The sequence below is a fragment of the Pteropus vampyrus genome, unplaced genomic scaffold (genome assembly GCF_000151845.1).
Source record: "Pteropus vampyrus isolate Shadow unplaced genomic scaffold, Pvam_2.0 Scaffold86, whole genome shotgun sequence".
Lineage (NCBI taxonomy): Eukaryota > Metazoa > Chordata > Mammalia > Chiroptera > Pteropodidae > Pteropus > Pteropus vampyrus.
Window position 1 is genome coordinate 937692 of NW_011888867.1, and position 18716 is coordinate 956407.

The following is an 18716-nucleotide window of genomic DNA, read 5'->3' on the forward strand; positions in this document are numbered from 1 at the left end:
CTAGGGCGGGAAAGGGTGGGACGTGAAGTCAGAGACGTGGTAGGGGCAGATCACCCAAGGCCTTGAAGTTCAGGGTGAGGGTTCGGAATTTAATTTGAAGTCTATACTAAGCCATTGAAGTTTTAAGCAAGAGAATGAGATGAGCTGATAAACTGGAAACACTGATGTAGCAGCTAGGTGGATAATGAACTTGGGTGCGGGCCAAGGGCAGAGACCATGGCAGCGCGCTGGACAAGAGATGGTAGTATGACTTAGCCCGGGTGGTAGAAGCAGAGATGGAAGACGTTTATGGCTTTGACATGGATTTTGGAGGAGGTGGTGCCAGCAGGACTTGCTGATGGGCTGCCTGGTGGGATCGTAAGGTAGAGGAAGAGGAATCAAAAGGGCTTCCAGGTCTGGGGCCCAAGGAACAGGTGATGCTGTTGACTGAGGTGGTGACACTGGGGAAGGAGAAGATGGAGGAACCTAGGGTCTGTTTTGGTCATGTTCTAGACACCCAAGTAGAAATGTCAAGGAGGACGTGTGGAGTTAGGAAGGACAGAGAAGTCAGGATTGGAGACGTAAATGTGAGGAAAATGGAGATCGCCTCTAGGGAGGGAGTGAACGCAGAGCAGGAAAGAGTCCGGGGACAAATCACTGGGTCTGCACAACATTTAGAAATGGAGCAAGAGCAAGGAAGAGCCGGCGAAGGAGGCCATGGAGGAGCAGCCAATGAGAGCGTGGGAGTCTAGAGAAGACAGCATTTCCAGAAGGGGGGGGTTGTCATCTATGGCTATCACTGCTGAGAGATGGGCTCTGAGGAGAGCAGAGACCTGACCATGGCTTTGTGAGAGCAGCTTCGGGGAGTGGTGGCTGGAAACCTGACTGGAGATGGGAGGACAGTGGAGATGGAGGGGCAGCCAAGTCTTTCAAGGAATTTGGCTTTGAAAGAAGAATGGAGAAAGGGGATAGAAGCTGAAGGGGTTCGCAGTGTCAGGAGAGGTTTTGTTTTTTTTTTTTTTCTTTTAAAGAAGAAAGATAATGGGTCATGTCTACCTGCTGATAGGAGTCATCTAGTGGGGAAAGTAGCGCTGATACTTTAAGAAGAAAGAGTGTATGGCCGGAGCTGCATCTTTGATTGGGAGGGAAGACTGGGCTGGAGCCTGCATGGCATGGCCTGGTTGGAGGTGGGCTGGGGACTGCCCATTCCTGTAATGGGAGAGACAGATGCACGAGGTGGCTGGATTTGCTGAACGAATGAGTGAGAACTTGTTTAGTCCTTACTATGTGTTGGTGGCTGGGTAGATATGAGTAAAAGAGGCAGACAAGGTCCTGCCCTCATGAAGCTTACCTCCAGTCAGACAAGCAAACAATGGGCGTGGATAGGCCACTACAGGCTGTGCCGAATGCAGTGGAGGAAATAAATGAATGGTGGGCCCATTTCACTCGAGACCACAGCTCAGAGAGCTGGGAGGTGGCAGAGCCCAGGTCAAGTGTTGGGGAGGACATGGGGGTGGAGCCTAGTGGGATGCATGTGAAATTTGGAGGACATGCTCCAGGGGCCCAGAGAGGAAGGGGCGATGTGAGGATCCCCTAGAGAGTGGGCGGCAGGAAGAAATTTTATGGGACAGTCTGGCCGGCTGGAGGCCTCTCCGATTCCCTACATCTGTGCTGTCCTCAGGAGGTGAGGGACACTGGAGAAAGGAGGGAGCTGGACTGTGCCCAGAAGCAGCTTCAGGAGCTCACAGTGGCTGCAGGGGGCCAGAACCAGGGCTTCATGAAGTGCTTGCTGGAAGTGGAGGAGGAGGAGGCCACGCATCGGAGGGCCAACAAGGCCCGGGCCCTACCAAGCCGGAAGTCTCCCCGAGTCCTGATCCCTGTGCCCACCGCAGCACTGCTTGGCAGCTCAGCTCCAAGCCTGACTCAGACCTTCACCTCAGTCCCTGCCATGGCCCCATCCTGGGCCCGGCCGTCAGCCCCTGGGCCAATCCCTGCCCCTGTGGGCGCCCCGGTCCCAGCCTCTGTACCCGCCACTGTCCTACAAGCACCTGCCCCGGACCTGGGCTGGAGAAGGACAGAGCTCTTGCACCAGAGCAGCGAGAGGAACCTGAGCAGTGCCAAGGCACGGTAGGAGCCGCCCCAAAAAGTGTGTACAGGATCAGAGCTTGTGTCTCCATGTCCCTGGCATCTCTCTCCCAGACTCTTGTCCCTGTCACTGTACCTGTCTGTCTGCTCTCACGTCCCCCTCTCCACCTCTGCTCACTTCTGAGTCCTCCCTACCTTTCCCGGCTCTCTATTCCCAAATCCAAGCTCCCTTTCCATTCCCGACCCTTCTTCTCTTTCTAACCTGCCACACGCTATCTCTTCTCTGTCTCCCTTCATCTCTGCCTCGCTCCTCCCTTCATCTCCGGGTTACTCCATCTCTCCTGACCTCTCAGAGCCTCCGCCAGGGTCCTTCCCATGACATCCTCTGCCCCAGCTTCCCCTCGCCCTCCTCTAGCTTTTGGTGGCAGCCTTGGGCAGGGGAGGCGGCTGGACGTGCACCCTGGGCCCGGGTTCTGTCCTCTGCAGGCAGGAGCTGGAAGAACACAGCCTCCTAAAATTATCTCAGAACTGGGAGGAGCGGATGGAGGAGCATCTCACTCTGAAGCAAGAGGAAGGTGAGGCAGGCCTGGCCAGGGAGGCCCCTCACAGGGGCAGGCAGAACCCTCAATCTTTTGGGGTTCATAGACCCGGGACAGGGGTTGGTTTACAGATCCCACCGCAGCCCTGTGTAGTGCACCCGGTGGGATTATCCAGTTAGGGGACAGTGCAGAGTAGGAGGCTGACCCAAGCTCACACACCGCTAGGTTGGGAGCCAGAACTCATGCTGGGTCCTCTCCCTTGGGTCCAGCTCTCTTCCCAGTTCCAGGGTTGCCTCTCTGAGTAATCGAAGCAAGTTTGCAAAGCACTTCAAAATTGGAAGGTGTTTCTGCCTCTCCCCACCCGAGTCCACTTTATTGGTCCTCTTTAGAAGCAGCCTGGCTGGAAGGCAGAGCGCCAGGGTCCCCCTGCCTGTCCTGGGTCACCTTTCACCCTTTAACAGGACAGCCTGCCCTGGGTGGGTCCCCATTTCCCACCGCATCCCACCCCCACTCAAAAATGTAGAAGTCCTGCATTCCCACCCTGGCATGAGGCGCCGTGCCCTTTGCTTTCCATCGTCCTTGGAGTTGGGCCCTGGGACTCCATGTACCTGCACTGGGAGGAGGAGCGATCGCTGCTTCCTCCCAGTGAGCTCCAGAGGTTGTCTCCTCAGCCAACGGTGCACACTGCCAGCCCGGCCACACCACACCGTGGCCCTAAAAAAGTGGGTGTGCATCCTCCTCCACCTTTCACTCCTCCCCAAACTCTGGGACCCTCTGGGCCACAGTGGCCCCATCTTTTGCTTTCTCTGAATATACTCTCTAGCTCCCTATTACTCCATCTTTGAGGTTCATTCCTTTCAGCATTAAAACTCTCTAGCCACTTTAGCCCCACCTCCTTGAGCAGAGTTCATGGACAACATGCCATTTTGGCTTAGAGACCCAGGGTTCCCACCATGACCCTCAGCCCTGTCCGGTGAGGAAAGAGCTGGCCACCCTGCTCTGATGGTTCAAACCACCATGCATTTTGGAGGATCAGATCTGTTTTTGAGGGTTGTTCTGTTTGTTTGTTTTTTTCCTTTTCCACGGTGCCTGCTCACAGCACATCACCACTTCCCACAACCCAAATCCTAGCCTTCCCCCTTCCCCACATTTCAGTTCTGTGTGTCAGAGGCTTACAGACATAGTCTACTGTATGCCAGGCCCTAAATTAATGCAACCGCTCTTGGAGGGTGCATTGTTGATATGTCCATTTTACAAGTAAGAAAATCGAGGCCCAGAGAAGTACAATGACTTGCCCATGGCAATCGTATTAGTTTGCTCAGGCTGCCCTAGCAAAGTACCACAAGATGGGTGGCTTAAAATTTATGTTCTCATAGTTCTGGAGGCTAGAAGTCCAAGATCAAGGTGGTGGCACGTTTGCTTTCTCCTGAGGCCTCTGTCCTTGGCTTGCAGATGGCTGCCTTCTCCCTGTCTCTCACGTGGTCTTTCCTTTGTGCTTGCGTATCTCTGGTGTCTCTGTGTGTGTCCGAATTGCCTTTTCTTGTAAGGACACCAGTCAGATTGGGTTAGGGGCCTCCCCAGTGGCCTCATTTTGACTTAATCACCTCTTAAAGGCCTTCTCTTTAAATACAGTCACATTCTAAGGTGCTGGGGGTGAGGGCTTCACCATATGAATTGGGGCTAGGGGACACAATTCAGCCCATAACAGCAGCCCAACTTGTTATCAGTGGCAGAGCCGGTCTTCTCAGTGGGTCTATAGATTCTAACCCACATTTTGCTATGGGCTGAGAAACCAGACGCCATACATGTTATGACTGACTGGCTCTGCTCTGGGACTTTCTCAGCATCCTTCATGGTCCTCTGCTCTGGTCCAGACAACTGAAGCTATCCTAGAAGCTATTTCCATGCCGATAAGTGACCGCAGATCACCAAAGTTTCGTACCTGGAGTCAGAAAGACCTGTCTTGTCTGGTCATCTAACCTCTGAGCCTCAGTTTCCCCATCTTTACAAACGGAACAAGCATTCTACTTTACTCTTAATTCTTCAACAAGGCTGTTGTAAGAATTAAATGAGAGCGTGGCTATAAAGAGCTCAGCACTGTGCTTGGCACACAGCGGGGGTGCCCTACAGTGGGCGAGCCCTAAAGTGGGCGTGCCCTAAAGTGGGCGTGCCCCTGGCGAGAAGTGAAGGTTACTAATTAGCATTTGCCGCCCAGCTGAGCCCTCCGCCTGACCTTGCATGGAGAGTGAAGTGCGTAGATAGGGCCACACCCCTCCACTTTCACTCTTTTAGTGGCTTTGCGCCTCTCCCGGGCGGTGGTGATCGAGGACACTGGGCAGGAGGAAGGTGGTTGGGGGTTCGGGTGAATGGTGGAAACAAGCAATGTCGCCCCCTCACATACCTTACTGCCTGCACCAGCCTTCCGCAGTTACTTTGAGATCTTCAATGGCCACGGCAAGGTGGACGCACGCAGCCTGGAGAACATTCTGCTCCTTGTGGGCATCTCCCTGACGCCGGCCCAGGTGGAGGACGCCCTGATCAGCGCCGACGTTGATGGTGAGAAGCCGAGGCTTCATTCGGAGTCCCGCGCAGGGCCAGCTTCATAGGCAGCATGAGGCCTGCCCTTGGTTTAATGCTCTGCTGTTGCAGTCTAGAAGTTCTTAATAATTTTTTCTGGGTTTTCATTTTGCTCTGGACCCCACTGGTCTTGGGCCTAAAAGTTAATGCTCTCTGAGCACCTACTCAGTGCTCGATTCTGGAGACTCAGAGGTGACCAAAATCTACCTCCTGACCCCAAGATATAGGTGATCTCTGAGATCTTTTCCTCTTAGTTCCTCTTGTGTGCTTCATCATACATCCCCTATGACATGGTCACTCATTTTACCAGCTGTATGACCTTGGACAAGCCACTGAAGTTCACCAGGCCTGTGGGGCTGATGGCAGTGCCTATCTCACTAGGCTGCTGAAAAGATTAAATGAGATGATCCAGGCAAAGCATTTGCATCCAGGAGCCATTATTCACCCACTAACTATTAAATGCCTACTGTGTGCCCATTCCTCTGCTGACCACTGAGAATAAAGAAACGTTTAAGACCCACATGACCTGCACTTGAGGTGTTCACACAGACAGTGACAGAAGTAAGAGTCACCAAAGGAAATGGTGCTTAAGGTGGCTTGGAGGAAGGGATCAGGAAAGAAGGCTTCCTGGAGGAGGTGATGCCTGAGCCAAACTGTGAAAGATTAGGCAGGAGTTAGGCAGAGAGAGAAGAGGAGGGATGCTCCTGGTGGTGGAAATAACCTAGACAAAGGGAAGAGGGTGCAGGGCAAGTGGAATCACATTCTGCTGCCTTCATCACTGCTCACGTGCAAATCCTCACCCACGAGCCAGGAACTGACCCCGGCTCTTCCCCACTGTGACCCTAGGCAACAGCCTTCTTTTCTCTGCACCTCAAGCCTCATCTGTGACATGGGGTTAAGAGTTTTAAGCACCCTCAGAGGGTGGTTTTAAGGATTAGAGACCATTCATTCATTTGTCAAGTAGTTCAGAGAACATTTGCTAAGACCTGCCTGTCTTAAGCCCTGAAGATCCAGAGCAGAACAAAACAGACCCAGTTTCTGCCTTCTAGAACCTCCATTCAATTCCACACTTGATCTCAGCCAAAAGGCTGAGAAGCGATAAATTCCAGATCTTCCAAGTGTGTGGTTCAAGTACAGAGGTTTTATGAGAGTGTTTGTTGGGGTTCTGACCTGGGCTGATCTGACTTCTCCGAGGAAGCAGTGTGAAGGGGAAAGAGTTGTTAGTGAAGGAGGTGTGGAGGGTGTCGGAGAGAATTCTAGAAGAGGAAGTAGCATGTGCAAAGGCCTTTAACAGGGAAGATCACGGTCCCTGGTGGAAGAGCAGGTTAGTTGGGGGAACTTGGCACCAGGTGAGGCTGGAGACAGGTAACAGGCAGGTCTAGCAGGGCCTTGAAGGCCAAACCGTGAATCTAATGTGTACAAAGGTGTTCTGCAGCAACAAGCACACAGTAATAATAACAGTTGCTGACATTTAATGAGCACACATCACATGCATGGCCCTGTTCTAAGCGCTTTGTTTCACTTTATCTCTCATGAGATAGGCATAATGGTTATCCTCACCCTATACATGGGAAAACTAAGGCTTAGTGCGGTTAAAAGACTTTGCCATGATCACACGGATAGTAAGTATTGGACCTGGGATATGAACCCAGTCTGCTGCTTCTAGGCTTCAAGTTCTGGGAGCTTCTAGCCCAGGAGATTTTAATTTTCACCTTCTAGCCCAGGAGATTTTAATTTTCACCTTCTACTTTCCTGTGTGCACTATGCTTTCTGCATTGAATATGTGATAATTTTATAATCAAACCCAATGAGTAAACACTAATAACCATGCCTGGGTTGCACTGCCCGAACCGGTTTTGGGAGGCCCCGTGGCCCACCTTGTATTATTCTGGCCTCCGCAGGAGATGGCTATGTGGGCTTCAAAGACTTCTTGGCCGTGATGACGGACACCAGGCGCTTCTTCTGCTCCGTAGGTGAGCAGGAACAAACCCAGGGCTGGGGGAGGGGCCGGGTGACTGGGGGAGGGGCCAGGTGGCTGGGGCAGGGGGCGTCCAGGGCTACCAAATGGTAATGGCAGCCACCATCCCATGTCCCCAGAACAGAACACCCTGACAGACATGGCTCCCCCGAACCCCCACACTCTGCTCTTTGAGATCCTGTCCCTGCTGGTGGAGATGCTGGCCTTACCCGAGGCAGCCTTAGAGGAGATCACCAAGTGAGTGCGGCCAGTCGTTGCGGGTGGGAGGGGGGATGTGTGGGTCGCAGACACAAAGATAGAGCCTTGCGTTTTGGCAGCCAAGGACTTTCAATAGTTAAGACTCTTAGTGGCAAGTGAAAGAAACCCTAATAAAACTGACTTGAGCAAAAAGAGAATGTACTGGCTTACATAACTGGTCAGGGCCTCAGGAATGGCTGGATCCAGGAGACCAGGTGATACCACTAAGGCTTTCTCTCTCCTGCTCATTTCTGTTCCTTGGCTTCAAGCTCAGCCAGGCTCTTCTCACAGTGGGAAGGATGGCCACTGGCAGCCCCATACTCACACCCTCCTAATTTAGCAATCTCAGCAGCGAGAGAAAGTTTTTCTTGCAGTACCCACGTAGCAATCCAAGAAAAAGAATGTGATGGAGCCTGCCTAAGCCAGAGAGCACAAGAGTTGGCCTGGTTTAGTGGTTCATCCAAGGAAGAGATGGCTAAATACAAAAACGACATGAACACTTGAGGGTCAGAGAAGCAAAGGGCGAGAGCGGAATGGCCCAGTTGGTCTGTGTATCACACAGAGGCTTGTCCTTGCCATTCAGTAACAGGTCATTTTTTACCGCGGACCTAGCCTTTTCTGCATGGGGTGAGGGTGGAGGGTCGGAGGTTACAGGCTGCTCCGGAAACATCAACTTAGCAACCCCAGACAGAAAATCTACTCTACTCCCAGCATCTATAAATCACTCTAAGTATATATAACTCTAAAGAACATTAGTTGTTTTTTTCTCGTATCTATCCATCCCTCTACTTATTCATCAATCCATACTGTTTTTTATTAATTTCAAAGTAAATTCTAGTCATTTCCCTCTAAATGCTTCAGTATTACATATCGTTAACTAAAGATCAATATTTACTTAGATCTTTTTGTTCTTTCTTGAGGTATAATTTATATTCAGTGAAATGCACAAGTCATCACTGCATGAATCTCAACAAATGCCCACACCCTGGCAACCTGAACCCCTCTCAAGACATTTAAAACTATACCATTACTGCAGAAAAGGCCCTCACGACCCTTCCCCATTGGTCCATGAACCTACCCCTGCAGAGGCAAGCCCTCTGCTAATTTTTTTCTATCACAGATGGTTTTTGCGTGTTTTACGACCTCATATAAATGGCAACATACAGTATGTAGTCTTTTCTGTCTAGCTTCTCTCACTCAGCATAATGGTTTGAGATTCCTCCACGTTGCTACAGGCATCGACAGTCCGCTCTTTTTGTTGCTGAGTAGTACTTCATTATATGAATGTACCACAGTTTGTTCATCCTTTCTCATGCTGATGAACTTCTGAGCTGTTCCCAGTTTGGGGTTATAATGAATAGAGCTGCTATTAACATCTTCGTGTAAGCCTTTTTGTGGACGTATATTTTTGTTTTCTTGGATAAATACCCAGAAGTGGAATTGTTGGGTCATAGGGTAAATGAACGTTCACTTACAAGAAGCCGCCAGACTTTTTTACAAGTGGTTTGTACCATCTACGCTCCCACTGACGATATAAAACAGTTCCACTTGCTCCACATCTGGTGAAAATTCGCTAGTCAGTCTTATCAATTTTGGTCATTCCGGTGGATATGTAGTGGTGTTGCTTATTTTTTTTAACTCACATTTGTTTGTATTCCTGAATATTTTGTTTAGCTTTCCGTATTTTTGAGCTTTATATGAGTGGGCTCATATTGTAAGTTTTGTTATCTTGCTTTTTCTCATCCAAGTTATGTTTTTGCGATTCATCCATGTTGTGCCTACCTGTAGATCGTGTATCGTTTTGCCTGCTACCTACTATTATGTAGTATGATTATATCACAATATATTTATTTGTTCTGCAGATGGGCATTAGGGCTACGTTCAGTTTCTAGCTGTGGTAGAAACGGTGTGAATATTCTTGTCTATGTCTCCTAGGACACGTGGGCAAGAGTTTTTCCAGAGCATCCGTCTTCAAACTTTTTGGTCTCATGACTCCATTACACTCAAAAATTATTGAGGACACCACGGAACCTCTGTCAGTATTTTCTATATTTGACCCTAAAACTTAGAAATTTATTAAATACCTATTAATTTATTTCACAATAATAACCACATTACAAGTTAACATAAAAAAACATTTTAAATGAAAAATATATTTTCCAAAACAAAACAAAAAATGTTAGGGAGAAGAATGACCTTGCTTTATACAATGTTGCCAATCTCTTCATGTCTGCCACATCTGCTTCTGCATTCAATCTGTCCTTTTGGTGGAGGTGCATGAAGAAATCTGAATTCACGTGTACACGTAATTGGAAAAGGGAGTATTTTTATAGTCTTCTCATTTCATTGCCACATATGGTGTGGAAATATCTCTTTGATTTGATACCAAATTTGACAAGTAGTAGTGTCTTAAAGGTTGTTTTGTAATGTGGACTCTGAAACCACATCAATGAAGTTTTGGTTCTCTTTTAAATAAAAATCTATTGCTCTGTCTTGTAGTTTAGATGGATCTTTGCCCACAAATGTTTTTGTAACATGCATTGGTCATTTGGAAAATATTGTGTCTCTTCCCAATGTTGACATGTCTCATTATAATTCTATATATACATTATATATGTAATTGTTAATATCACCACTGATATCTGAAACGTCTTTAAGTACGAGAAGTGTTGTGGGTGGCTACAGTTTGTTTTCACTGCTATAAACTGTGCTGCGTATGAACATGTGGATCCTCGCGATAATGGATTTAAGTTTTCCAAAATTCTTTTACTTGAAAACTTTCATTTTATCATAGGCAACAAATACTGTATCAGTTGTTTTCCTTGAAGTGATGGGCTCACTTCATCCATTTTGGGAAAAATATCTGCCAGATACCCAAGGCTGAATAACCATAGTTTTGTCCTTTCATTGGATGTGTAGGGAGGTCAAACTTTCCTTACCGTCTTAGAGTTTCTCATTGGGACTGGCGTGGGATGGATTAACAAGAGAAAAACATATATATTTTATTTATGTGCACATGGGCATCCTCACAAAAAATAAAAAATAAAAAAATAAAAAAATGAAGACCCAAAGAACTGACTAGGCCTAAATGCTTACATACTCAGTTGAACAAAGAATAGCAATCCTGGGAATGTAACTAAAATGTATGGGCAGACTAAAGGAAGGAGTTCTTTTAACAAGGTCTGTTTGTACAGAGTATTCTCAGCCAAGACTTCCCGTCTGTCTCGCGATAAGAATGTTTCTTCCTTCTGGTACAGATAGGGCATCTTTCACAGCGGAATTTTATCTCCTGCTTTTAGAAAGAAAAAAGGTCAGAGTGCCCTTCTTGCATCCATTCTTTTTTAAGTGCCTTTAACTCAAAATAATCAATATGGCAAAGTGGCCTATTTGGGGATGGCATGTCCCCAATGCCTTCGTTCCATCTGAAACTTCCTAGAAGTTTCATATATTAAAAGCTTAGTTGGTAGGGGTGGAGAGAAATTCAAGTTAGAAGTTGTGAAGTAAGAGCTCTGTAAAAGGGGGAGAAAAACATAGATTGGAACAAGCAGAAAAGAACAAATCTGAACACATTGTCCCATATTTCACTGGCTCCGTCTCTTTGTCCTGAGAATAGGTCAGTTCAGTTAGACAGTTGTGGCTCATTTTGGGGGGCGGTGGCAGAATGGGGAGTGGGGAGTGGGGCATCACCCCAGTCAGGTCTCTATGTGGTGCGAGCAATCAAGCATTTAATGAGGGACAATGAAAAGAGAAATAGAGGTTAATGGTTAGAACAAATTGCAAACTCAGTTTTTGAGTGCAAAGGGCAGTTAGTCGGTCAAGAAGACTTTTATACGTTGGGCTCAAAGCATCTTTAATGGTAAAGTGAAGACAGGCAGGGGCAATCCGACAATTTTCTGGCTTGCAGCTTGAATGTCTTCAGTGATGTCTCTGTGTGATTGGGTATTCCATACAGCTGTAGGCACAAAGATTGTTTATATATGATCCGTTGTGTGGATTTTTTTTATTATTATTATTTTAAGTTTCTATTAAGCCATTCAGCTTTAGCTTGCAGGGCTTTGAGAAAAGGGTGGTCTTAGTTTTTAGTGAAGCCAAGTCGGGAGGATGGGAGAAAAAATGGAACCGTTAATTCCTGATGAAATGCACAGGATGGCAGAAAACAGTTTGTAAAGAGGACAAAAAGCTCAGAGTCAGTGAACATGGCATGGCCCGACAACCCACAAAGGTGTGTTATTGTTTTTATTGAAACAATTTTTTTTCTCTACAATCATCCCCATTTTTACCAAAGATAATCAGACTAATTTGTTTGTAAATATAAGTCTAGTCTCATTAAAGTTGGCTTGACTATTTACATAACTGTAGCAAAAAGTAGTGATTGATCATATAGATTCTTCTTAAGTCTGTTCTGCTGGGATTTTTAATAAGGAATCTTGGACTGAACTTTTAAAAGCCTCTCAAGGTTAAGCAGCCAAATCAAGAACTTGCCATCAGACTTAAAACTACGGTACCTATAGATTTGGGTGAATTTCTCTTTTTGTAAGGCCCTCGAGATATATTGAGGCGTATAGGCCTACCAGAAAATGACCTTTACTCACCTGTAAGACCTGGCACTCTGAAAGTCAGGTATCAGGCCAATATTTTAAGAGGGTTGTCGAAGCAGTGGCTCCTTAATGTCAACTTTAGCTCTTTAAATTTGTCTTGTGTTTCATATCTGATCTATGTTCACCATTTTCAAATATGATTAGTGTCAAAGCTTTGGTAGTATAATCAATGTTTTTATATCCTATAACAAAGAGGATAGATTCTTATTGAATTTATGTAAGAAACTATATTGCCATGAAAACATTTATGAACATAAAAATATTTCTTAAGAGTTTTTAAATTTTGGAGCAATCAGGTAGAGAGAAAAAGACATTTTAATTTTGTTTATAAAAGTATATATTTTTACCAAATTGTTATGTTATAGACAGCATACAAGAAAAGAGAAAAAAAGATTATTTAAATCTGGAAAATGAAACATTAAGGAACCAGCAATGTTCCACACAAAAAGTCATAAACTTATGATCATCCTCATCTGTTCAGTCTCACGTAACTGATTTTTGTTCTGCCTGACCTAAGGTTAGCAATTTTATGAATCCATATTTTTTTCCATCAGAGTTCTGGAAATTCTTACTTCAGTGGCATGGCTTTAAAGTTATCAGTAATCTGTAATCTAGAGTACATGTCAGAGGCTGTCATAAATTTCCTCGGAGATTAAGTATTTTTGCCTTTAGTTAATTCTAAAAGCTTTCAGAGAAGAATCAGAATAAAACCATAATTGCGAATTACAAAAGAGATATACAACATTGAGATATACAACATTGAGATATTTGAGATATACAACATTGTTAAACCGTTATAATAAATCTACTTAATTTCAGCCAACTTGACCACCCAAGATAGCTCTCTCCCTCCCTCCCTCTCTCTCTCCTCTCTCTCTTTCTATACCCATTTAGGTTTTTGTCCTTTATTTTCCTTTTATTTTAAAAGAAACTTTAAATACCCTTAAATTAAGACAAAATCACTTTTTCCTTTAACAAAAGCATATTTTTCATACCTTTTCTTACCACAAATACATCTAATTTTCCTTGCATAGTTTTTTTTTTAGCCCTTATTATTCTTAGCGGTCTTATTTACTTGTATTTGTCAACATAAAAAATGTCCAAATCTGTAGAAAAATTTTACACGAGTTTATTTGAGTCAAACTGATGATCGGTGCTGGGGAGCAAGATCTCAAATGCTCCACCGAATAATAGTTTTGCAACTTCTTTTTTGCATTTGAAATTAAGGAGAGGACATAAGGAAGATTACATGGAGACAGGAAAGAGTAAGGCAGGAATTGGCTCCGATGAGGGTGGTTATGTCTTAGTAGGAGGGGTCAGAAAGGGTGGTTCACTCATTAGAGTACCCCAGGCAGTGTTATGCAGCTCTTTCTCTGCATAGCTCCCACCTCTCTGGTTTTCTGATACACTAATTAATCCCGGTGGCTTCCATCTTCCTAACCACCAACGTCCGTCTCCTTACCTCAGTGAGTCTACTGTATTCTGCCTGGGAGACCACTTCTTGACTGCAGACCAGAGAGTACCGCCCCAAAAATTCTAGGGAGATCATAAGGCTCACCTCATTAGTGTCTTTCTACGGTCCTGTGCTGCCTTGTCCAATATCCGACAGCAGTTTCATATATTTTGTACATGTGTTTAATCATTAATGACATTAGGACAAGTTTAGCACTGGTTGCTCCATCAACAGAATCAAACAGGATTCTGTTTGTCTTCAATTTTTTTCCCCACTTCTTCAGATTGGATGATTTCTATTGATCTGTCAAGTTTACTAATTCCTTTTTCTGCCGTCTCCAATCTGATGTTAAGCCCATTCAGTGACTTTTTCATTTCAGTTATTACACTTTTTGTTCTCGAATTTCTATTTGTTTCATGTTTATAGTTTTTCTGTTCATTCACCGAGATCACATTTTCCTTCAATTATCTGAACACATTTTTAATAGCTCCTTTAAAGCTGTTGTCTACTAAATCCAATATCTGGGCCACCTCAGAGTTGCCTTTTATGATTTTTTTCCCCTTACTACGGGTCACATTTTCTTGTTTATTTACACGTCTGATGATTTTTTATCGTGTCCTGGACATTTTGGATGATACGGTTTAGAGATTGGATTCTGTTATCTCACTGGATGACTGTTAATTTTTGTTCTTGTAGGCAGTTCAACTACTGCCTGATCATCTTGAATTTGTAGGCTTTGTGTTTTAGTTTCCTGAGCCCTCTAACTTGTTCAGACTCAACTTCCAAATTCTTTTTCTTATGTGGATTTTAGTTTTAGGGAAGGTCTAAAGTAGGCAAAGGTTGGCAAACTATGGGCTGCAGGCTACATAGAGCCTGCCGTTTTTATAGATAAACTTGTATCAGAACACAGTCACACCCCTTCATTTACATGTTGTCTAAGGATTCTTCGATGCTACAATGGCAGAGTTGAGTAGTTATTTATAATAACTTCTGTGGTGGTGAAATTTATCTCTCCTTGTAGTTATATCAGAATTTGCTTTATATTTCATATTTGGAACTTTGTATTCCCTGATGAATTGAACATTTTATCATAGTAATCATTTGTGTCTCTAATAATGCTTTTTGTCTTAAGGTCTAGTTTTTACAATATTAATAAGGCTCTATCAATTTTCTTTTGCTTACTAGTCAACCGATATAACTTTCTTTATCCTTTAATTTTTAAAAATTTAAATCAAAGTAATAGGTGCACATTGTTTAAAAAGCCAAATAATCCATAAAGGTTTATAATAGACACTAGCAGTTCCTTACCCCACTGCTTACTACACACCCCATTCTGTCAAGTCTACCTTCCAAAGGCAAACACTTTTGACTTGCTCCTTTCTTCTTAATAATATGCATGTACTACGATATTTTGGTTAGCGATTTTGAGACTTGTACCTATCAGTTTCCCAAGATGGTAAGAATTTAGCTGTCTGAGACAACTGTCCCCTGAGCTCCCCCTTCTCCATTGCAATATATTATTATTTTTGACTAAATAAGTATTTGGGGTTTTTATTATTATGGCTATGCAATGATTCATAGCGGATGAATCATTTCCTTTCTTGTTTATTTTTTTTTAATTTTTCTTTTATTTCCTAAAGTGGGTGATTGCCTTAATTTTTTCTTTCTTTGTTCTCATTTTTGCTCCTCCCTAGAGTTTCTTTTTCTTGGAGGCATGTTCTCAATAATTCCATTCTTCTTGTTTTTGGATTGCTTTCTTTTTAGGCTTGCTGCTGAGCTAACATCTTGGGACTCTGTTGTCATTCCATTGTTTCTTCCTTTCCTCTGATTAGGATTCTGCTGAATCACATGTCTAACTCTTCCTTGGTTTGTTTGGTTTGCTTTTTAAAAAAGCGGGGTGGGGGTGGGGAAGAGCATGTTTCCCGGTAGGTTTTTTTGGGGGGGTTAGAAAGGCAGGAATTCAACATGAGGTACTGAAATCCCAGCCTTCAAAATATCTGTCTTTTAAGCTACAGTGATCTGACCTAAACTGGTTGTCCCATATGGCAAGTGCACTGCCATTATGGGGTCTGTCTCCATCTTCATTTACATTTGCCTCTCTCCTGTGTTAGATCTCATTTTCCGGATGTACATCTTCCTTTTCTTCTTTAGTTTAGGCCTTTGTTTTGGAGAAACGTGCTCTCCGGTAGCTTCTTGAGAAAGGATGCATGGGAGGTAAAATTTTTGAGATTTTGATGTTTATTCTATCCTTGAATTTACTGAATAAGTCAGCTGGGTATAGATTTCTAGGTGTATTAGTTAAGGAATATACCCCAATATAATTATAGTTCAAACAAGATAGTTTATTTTTCTCTTATACTGACAGTCTAGAGGAAGCAAGCAGAAAGACGAAGTCCCCCCAAGCACCCAGTTTTCTTTCCAATTCATTGTTCCCTGGGTCAGTCCTAAGTCAGCTTACCAGCAACAAACCTGAATTCAAGCCCACAGGAAGGGGAGAGGTGACAAGCAAACAATTTTCTTTGTGACTGGGAAAATTGAACATACTGCTTCTATCCTACTGGCCCTGTGGATGAAGTTATCTTCCAGTCCATCTTTTTATTCAGTGTGTCGAGTCTAGATTCAATCTCCATGTGAGGGCTCTGGTGTTCATTTTCCATTTTCTGTGTGTGAAGCCCAACAAAATACAACATTTCAGGCCCCAAGAACAGGCATAGGCCCTGGCAGAACCATCGGCTTAAGCCCTAAAGACTTCTCAACATTCTGAGTGCATGCCCACCCCTCGCCACTGCCTACCAAGCCCCAGGTGGTCCGGCCCTCCCATCTCGCTGCCCACATCTCCCCTTCTACTTCACACACCAGGCTCAAGCCCCACCGGCTCCTTGCTGTTCCTCAAGTTCATGAAGCTCCTTGCAACCTCCAGGCCTTTTCTCATGCCATTCCCTCTGTCTGAAGACGCTTCCTCCAGATATCCATTTGGCTTGCTTCCTCCCTTCATTCTGCTCAAAAGCCACCACCTCCCAGACTTTTGCTTATTACCGTGAGCATAATAGCCCCTCATCACTACCCCGTACCCAGCTTTCATTTTCCCTCAGAGCACTCATTACTACTGACATGGTATCATATTTTATTTGTCCATGGTCTGACTCTCCCACTGGATATGTGCCTAGGTAGTTGATTCAGAAAGGGATTCCAGGGAATGGAAATGGGGAAGAGATGTGAACGGCAAAGGAGGAGGAGCCAATACAAGGATGTGTTATTGAGTCAACCACCCCCAGGATCTTCTGAGGAGACTGAACGGTGGCTCAGAACTCTGTCAGGGGAAGAAAGTAAGAAGCCTGCAAATTTCAGCTGCTGGCTCCTTTGCTCAAGGGTGGCCCCCTCCAGGTGTTTAATTCCCCTGCACTTCTGGGTTGCACACGAGTCAGAGAAGCTCTGGGGCAAGAAGCAAGAGGCTCTGGCCTGAGGTGAGACCATGTCAGGTTATCCCTGTGCAAAGATGGTGGAAGCCCATGTGGAAGTGGTTGCTGCGGCAGTGGCTACAGTGAGCGGTGAGGCCGATCGACTATGATATGGGACCCTATATGAATATATGTCCATCACCGCTTTTCCCCAAGCACAGAGGAGGAGCCAGCACACAGTAAAAACTCCATAAATATTTGTCGAATGAATGGATGGTGCTGTAGTCTAGTGGATAAAAGGCAAGTTGTGATGAGTTAAAATAAAGTGAGCCGTGGCTTACAATGGAGTAAGTACAGGTTGTCAGGGGGCCCACAGTGGGAGCCTAGCTCCTCCGCGGGAGGAGAGAGGACTTTCTCGAGGAGACAGCCCTTAAGCCAAAATCTGGAAGATGAACAGGAGTTAATTGCACAGCAGACTTACGAAACACTTGCACGTCTAAGTAAATATATCAGTGTATCAGTGATGAAAATTATAGGTAACATTTACCAAGCTCTTTCCATGGGCCACACACTTTGCCGAGTGCTTGACTAGCCTTGTTATTTAACCCTTTAACACACAGACTGTTTGATCGATTTTACCCAGGGGAAACCTGAAGCTCAGAGAAGTCAAGTGACTTGCAGTGAAAAAGAAGAGATAACCATTTCCCCCCATTTTACATAGGGGTGATTGAGGCCCAAAGCAGAGCAATGACTTGCCCATGGTCACAGGAAGTTAATGGCAGAGTTGGGACTAAAACCCAGGTATCCCAAATCCTGGGCTTGTGTTCCTGCTCCAGAACTGGCCAGACAGAACAGGCATTCAGGAAGAGTGAGGCAGGAGGGTGAGTTACACCCGGCCACGCTGAGCTGGGTGGGCACTACCTCCCCAGCTATTACCAAAAGAAGCTGAAGGAAGGCACCTGTAAGACCCGAGAGATGGAACTGACCACAGGCCAGCTGCGGTCCCGGAAGAAGCTTCTCCACAACCCACAGCAAGCAGACGCTTTGGAAATCCCAGAACGAAGGGTCCTCAGGATTCTGAGCCGTTTGAAGCAGCAAAACTATGGTGAGGGCCCTGGCATGGTGGGGTCTCTGGTCTGCCCACGTGGCCTCTTTCCCTGGGTTCCGACACAGCCAGGCCCAAGAACTAAGAAACATGGATTCCCACTTTGGGCTTAACCATGTCCATCAGTCAATACGCTGATGATCACTGCCCCATCTCCAGACCACTGAGACAAAGGCCTTCTGCATGAATTCTTCCCAGTGCCTTCGCCCTAAGCACAGATAGGTCCCAAAAGCCTGGACTGAGAAGGGAGGGTGATTAGCACTCCCGCTTATTTGAGCATCCACTGGGGTCACTCATTGTGCTAGGTCCTTTGCAGATGTGCTAGAATTTAATCCTCATAATCACGTATTTACCCCATTTTACGGATGAGAAAACTGAAACTGGGTAAGTTTAAGCAACTTGCCCAAGGCCCACAGCCAACACATCAGAAAGGACAGTTTATACCGAGATCTGACTCCAAAACCTGTGCTCTTACCACTGGCAAGGTGGCCTCTCCATAATGGTAGGTACCACTCTTTAGATGCGTACTGTGTACCAAGTGATGGGCTAGGAGCTTTCCAGAGTCTAGAGTGTGCCTACCAGACTTACCCAGGATCCATCGCAAAAAATATCGGCTCCTTTTTAAGCTGCTATTAGCCCTTTTGCTGTGCTCAGCTTTCACCAGGGCATTTTGCATATACTATACTTTTAGTCCCCATCCACTGTGAGGGGGGTACCACTATAATCTCCAGCTTATATAGAGGCTTAGGGAGATACAGTAAATTGCC

General features: G+C 45.3%; 1 protein-coding gene across 1 annotated transcript in view; it reads left to right on the forward strand.

Moving 5' to 3' along the window:
• Positions 1 to 18716, forward strand: part of SPATA21 (spermatogenesis associated 21) — a 28188-nt gene that overhangs the window by 8645 nt on the left and 827 nt on the right. Inside the window, exons 6-11 of the mRNA XM_011363607.2 lie at positions 1661 to 2106; positions 2551 to 2639; positions 5022 to 5159; positions 7082 to 7153; positions 7278 to 7395; positions 17774 to 17949. Coding sequence (XP_011361909.1) covers positions 1661 to 2106; positions 2551 to 2639; positions 5022 to 5159; positions 7082 to 7153; positions 7278 to 7395; positions 17774 to 17949 — 1039 coding nt within the window. The remainder of the gene's footprint in view (positions 1 to 1660; positions 2107 to 2550; positions 2640 to 5021; positions 5160 to 7081; positions 7154 to 7277; positions 7396 to 17773; positions 17950 to 18716) is intronic.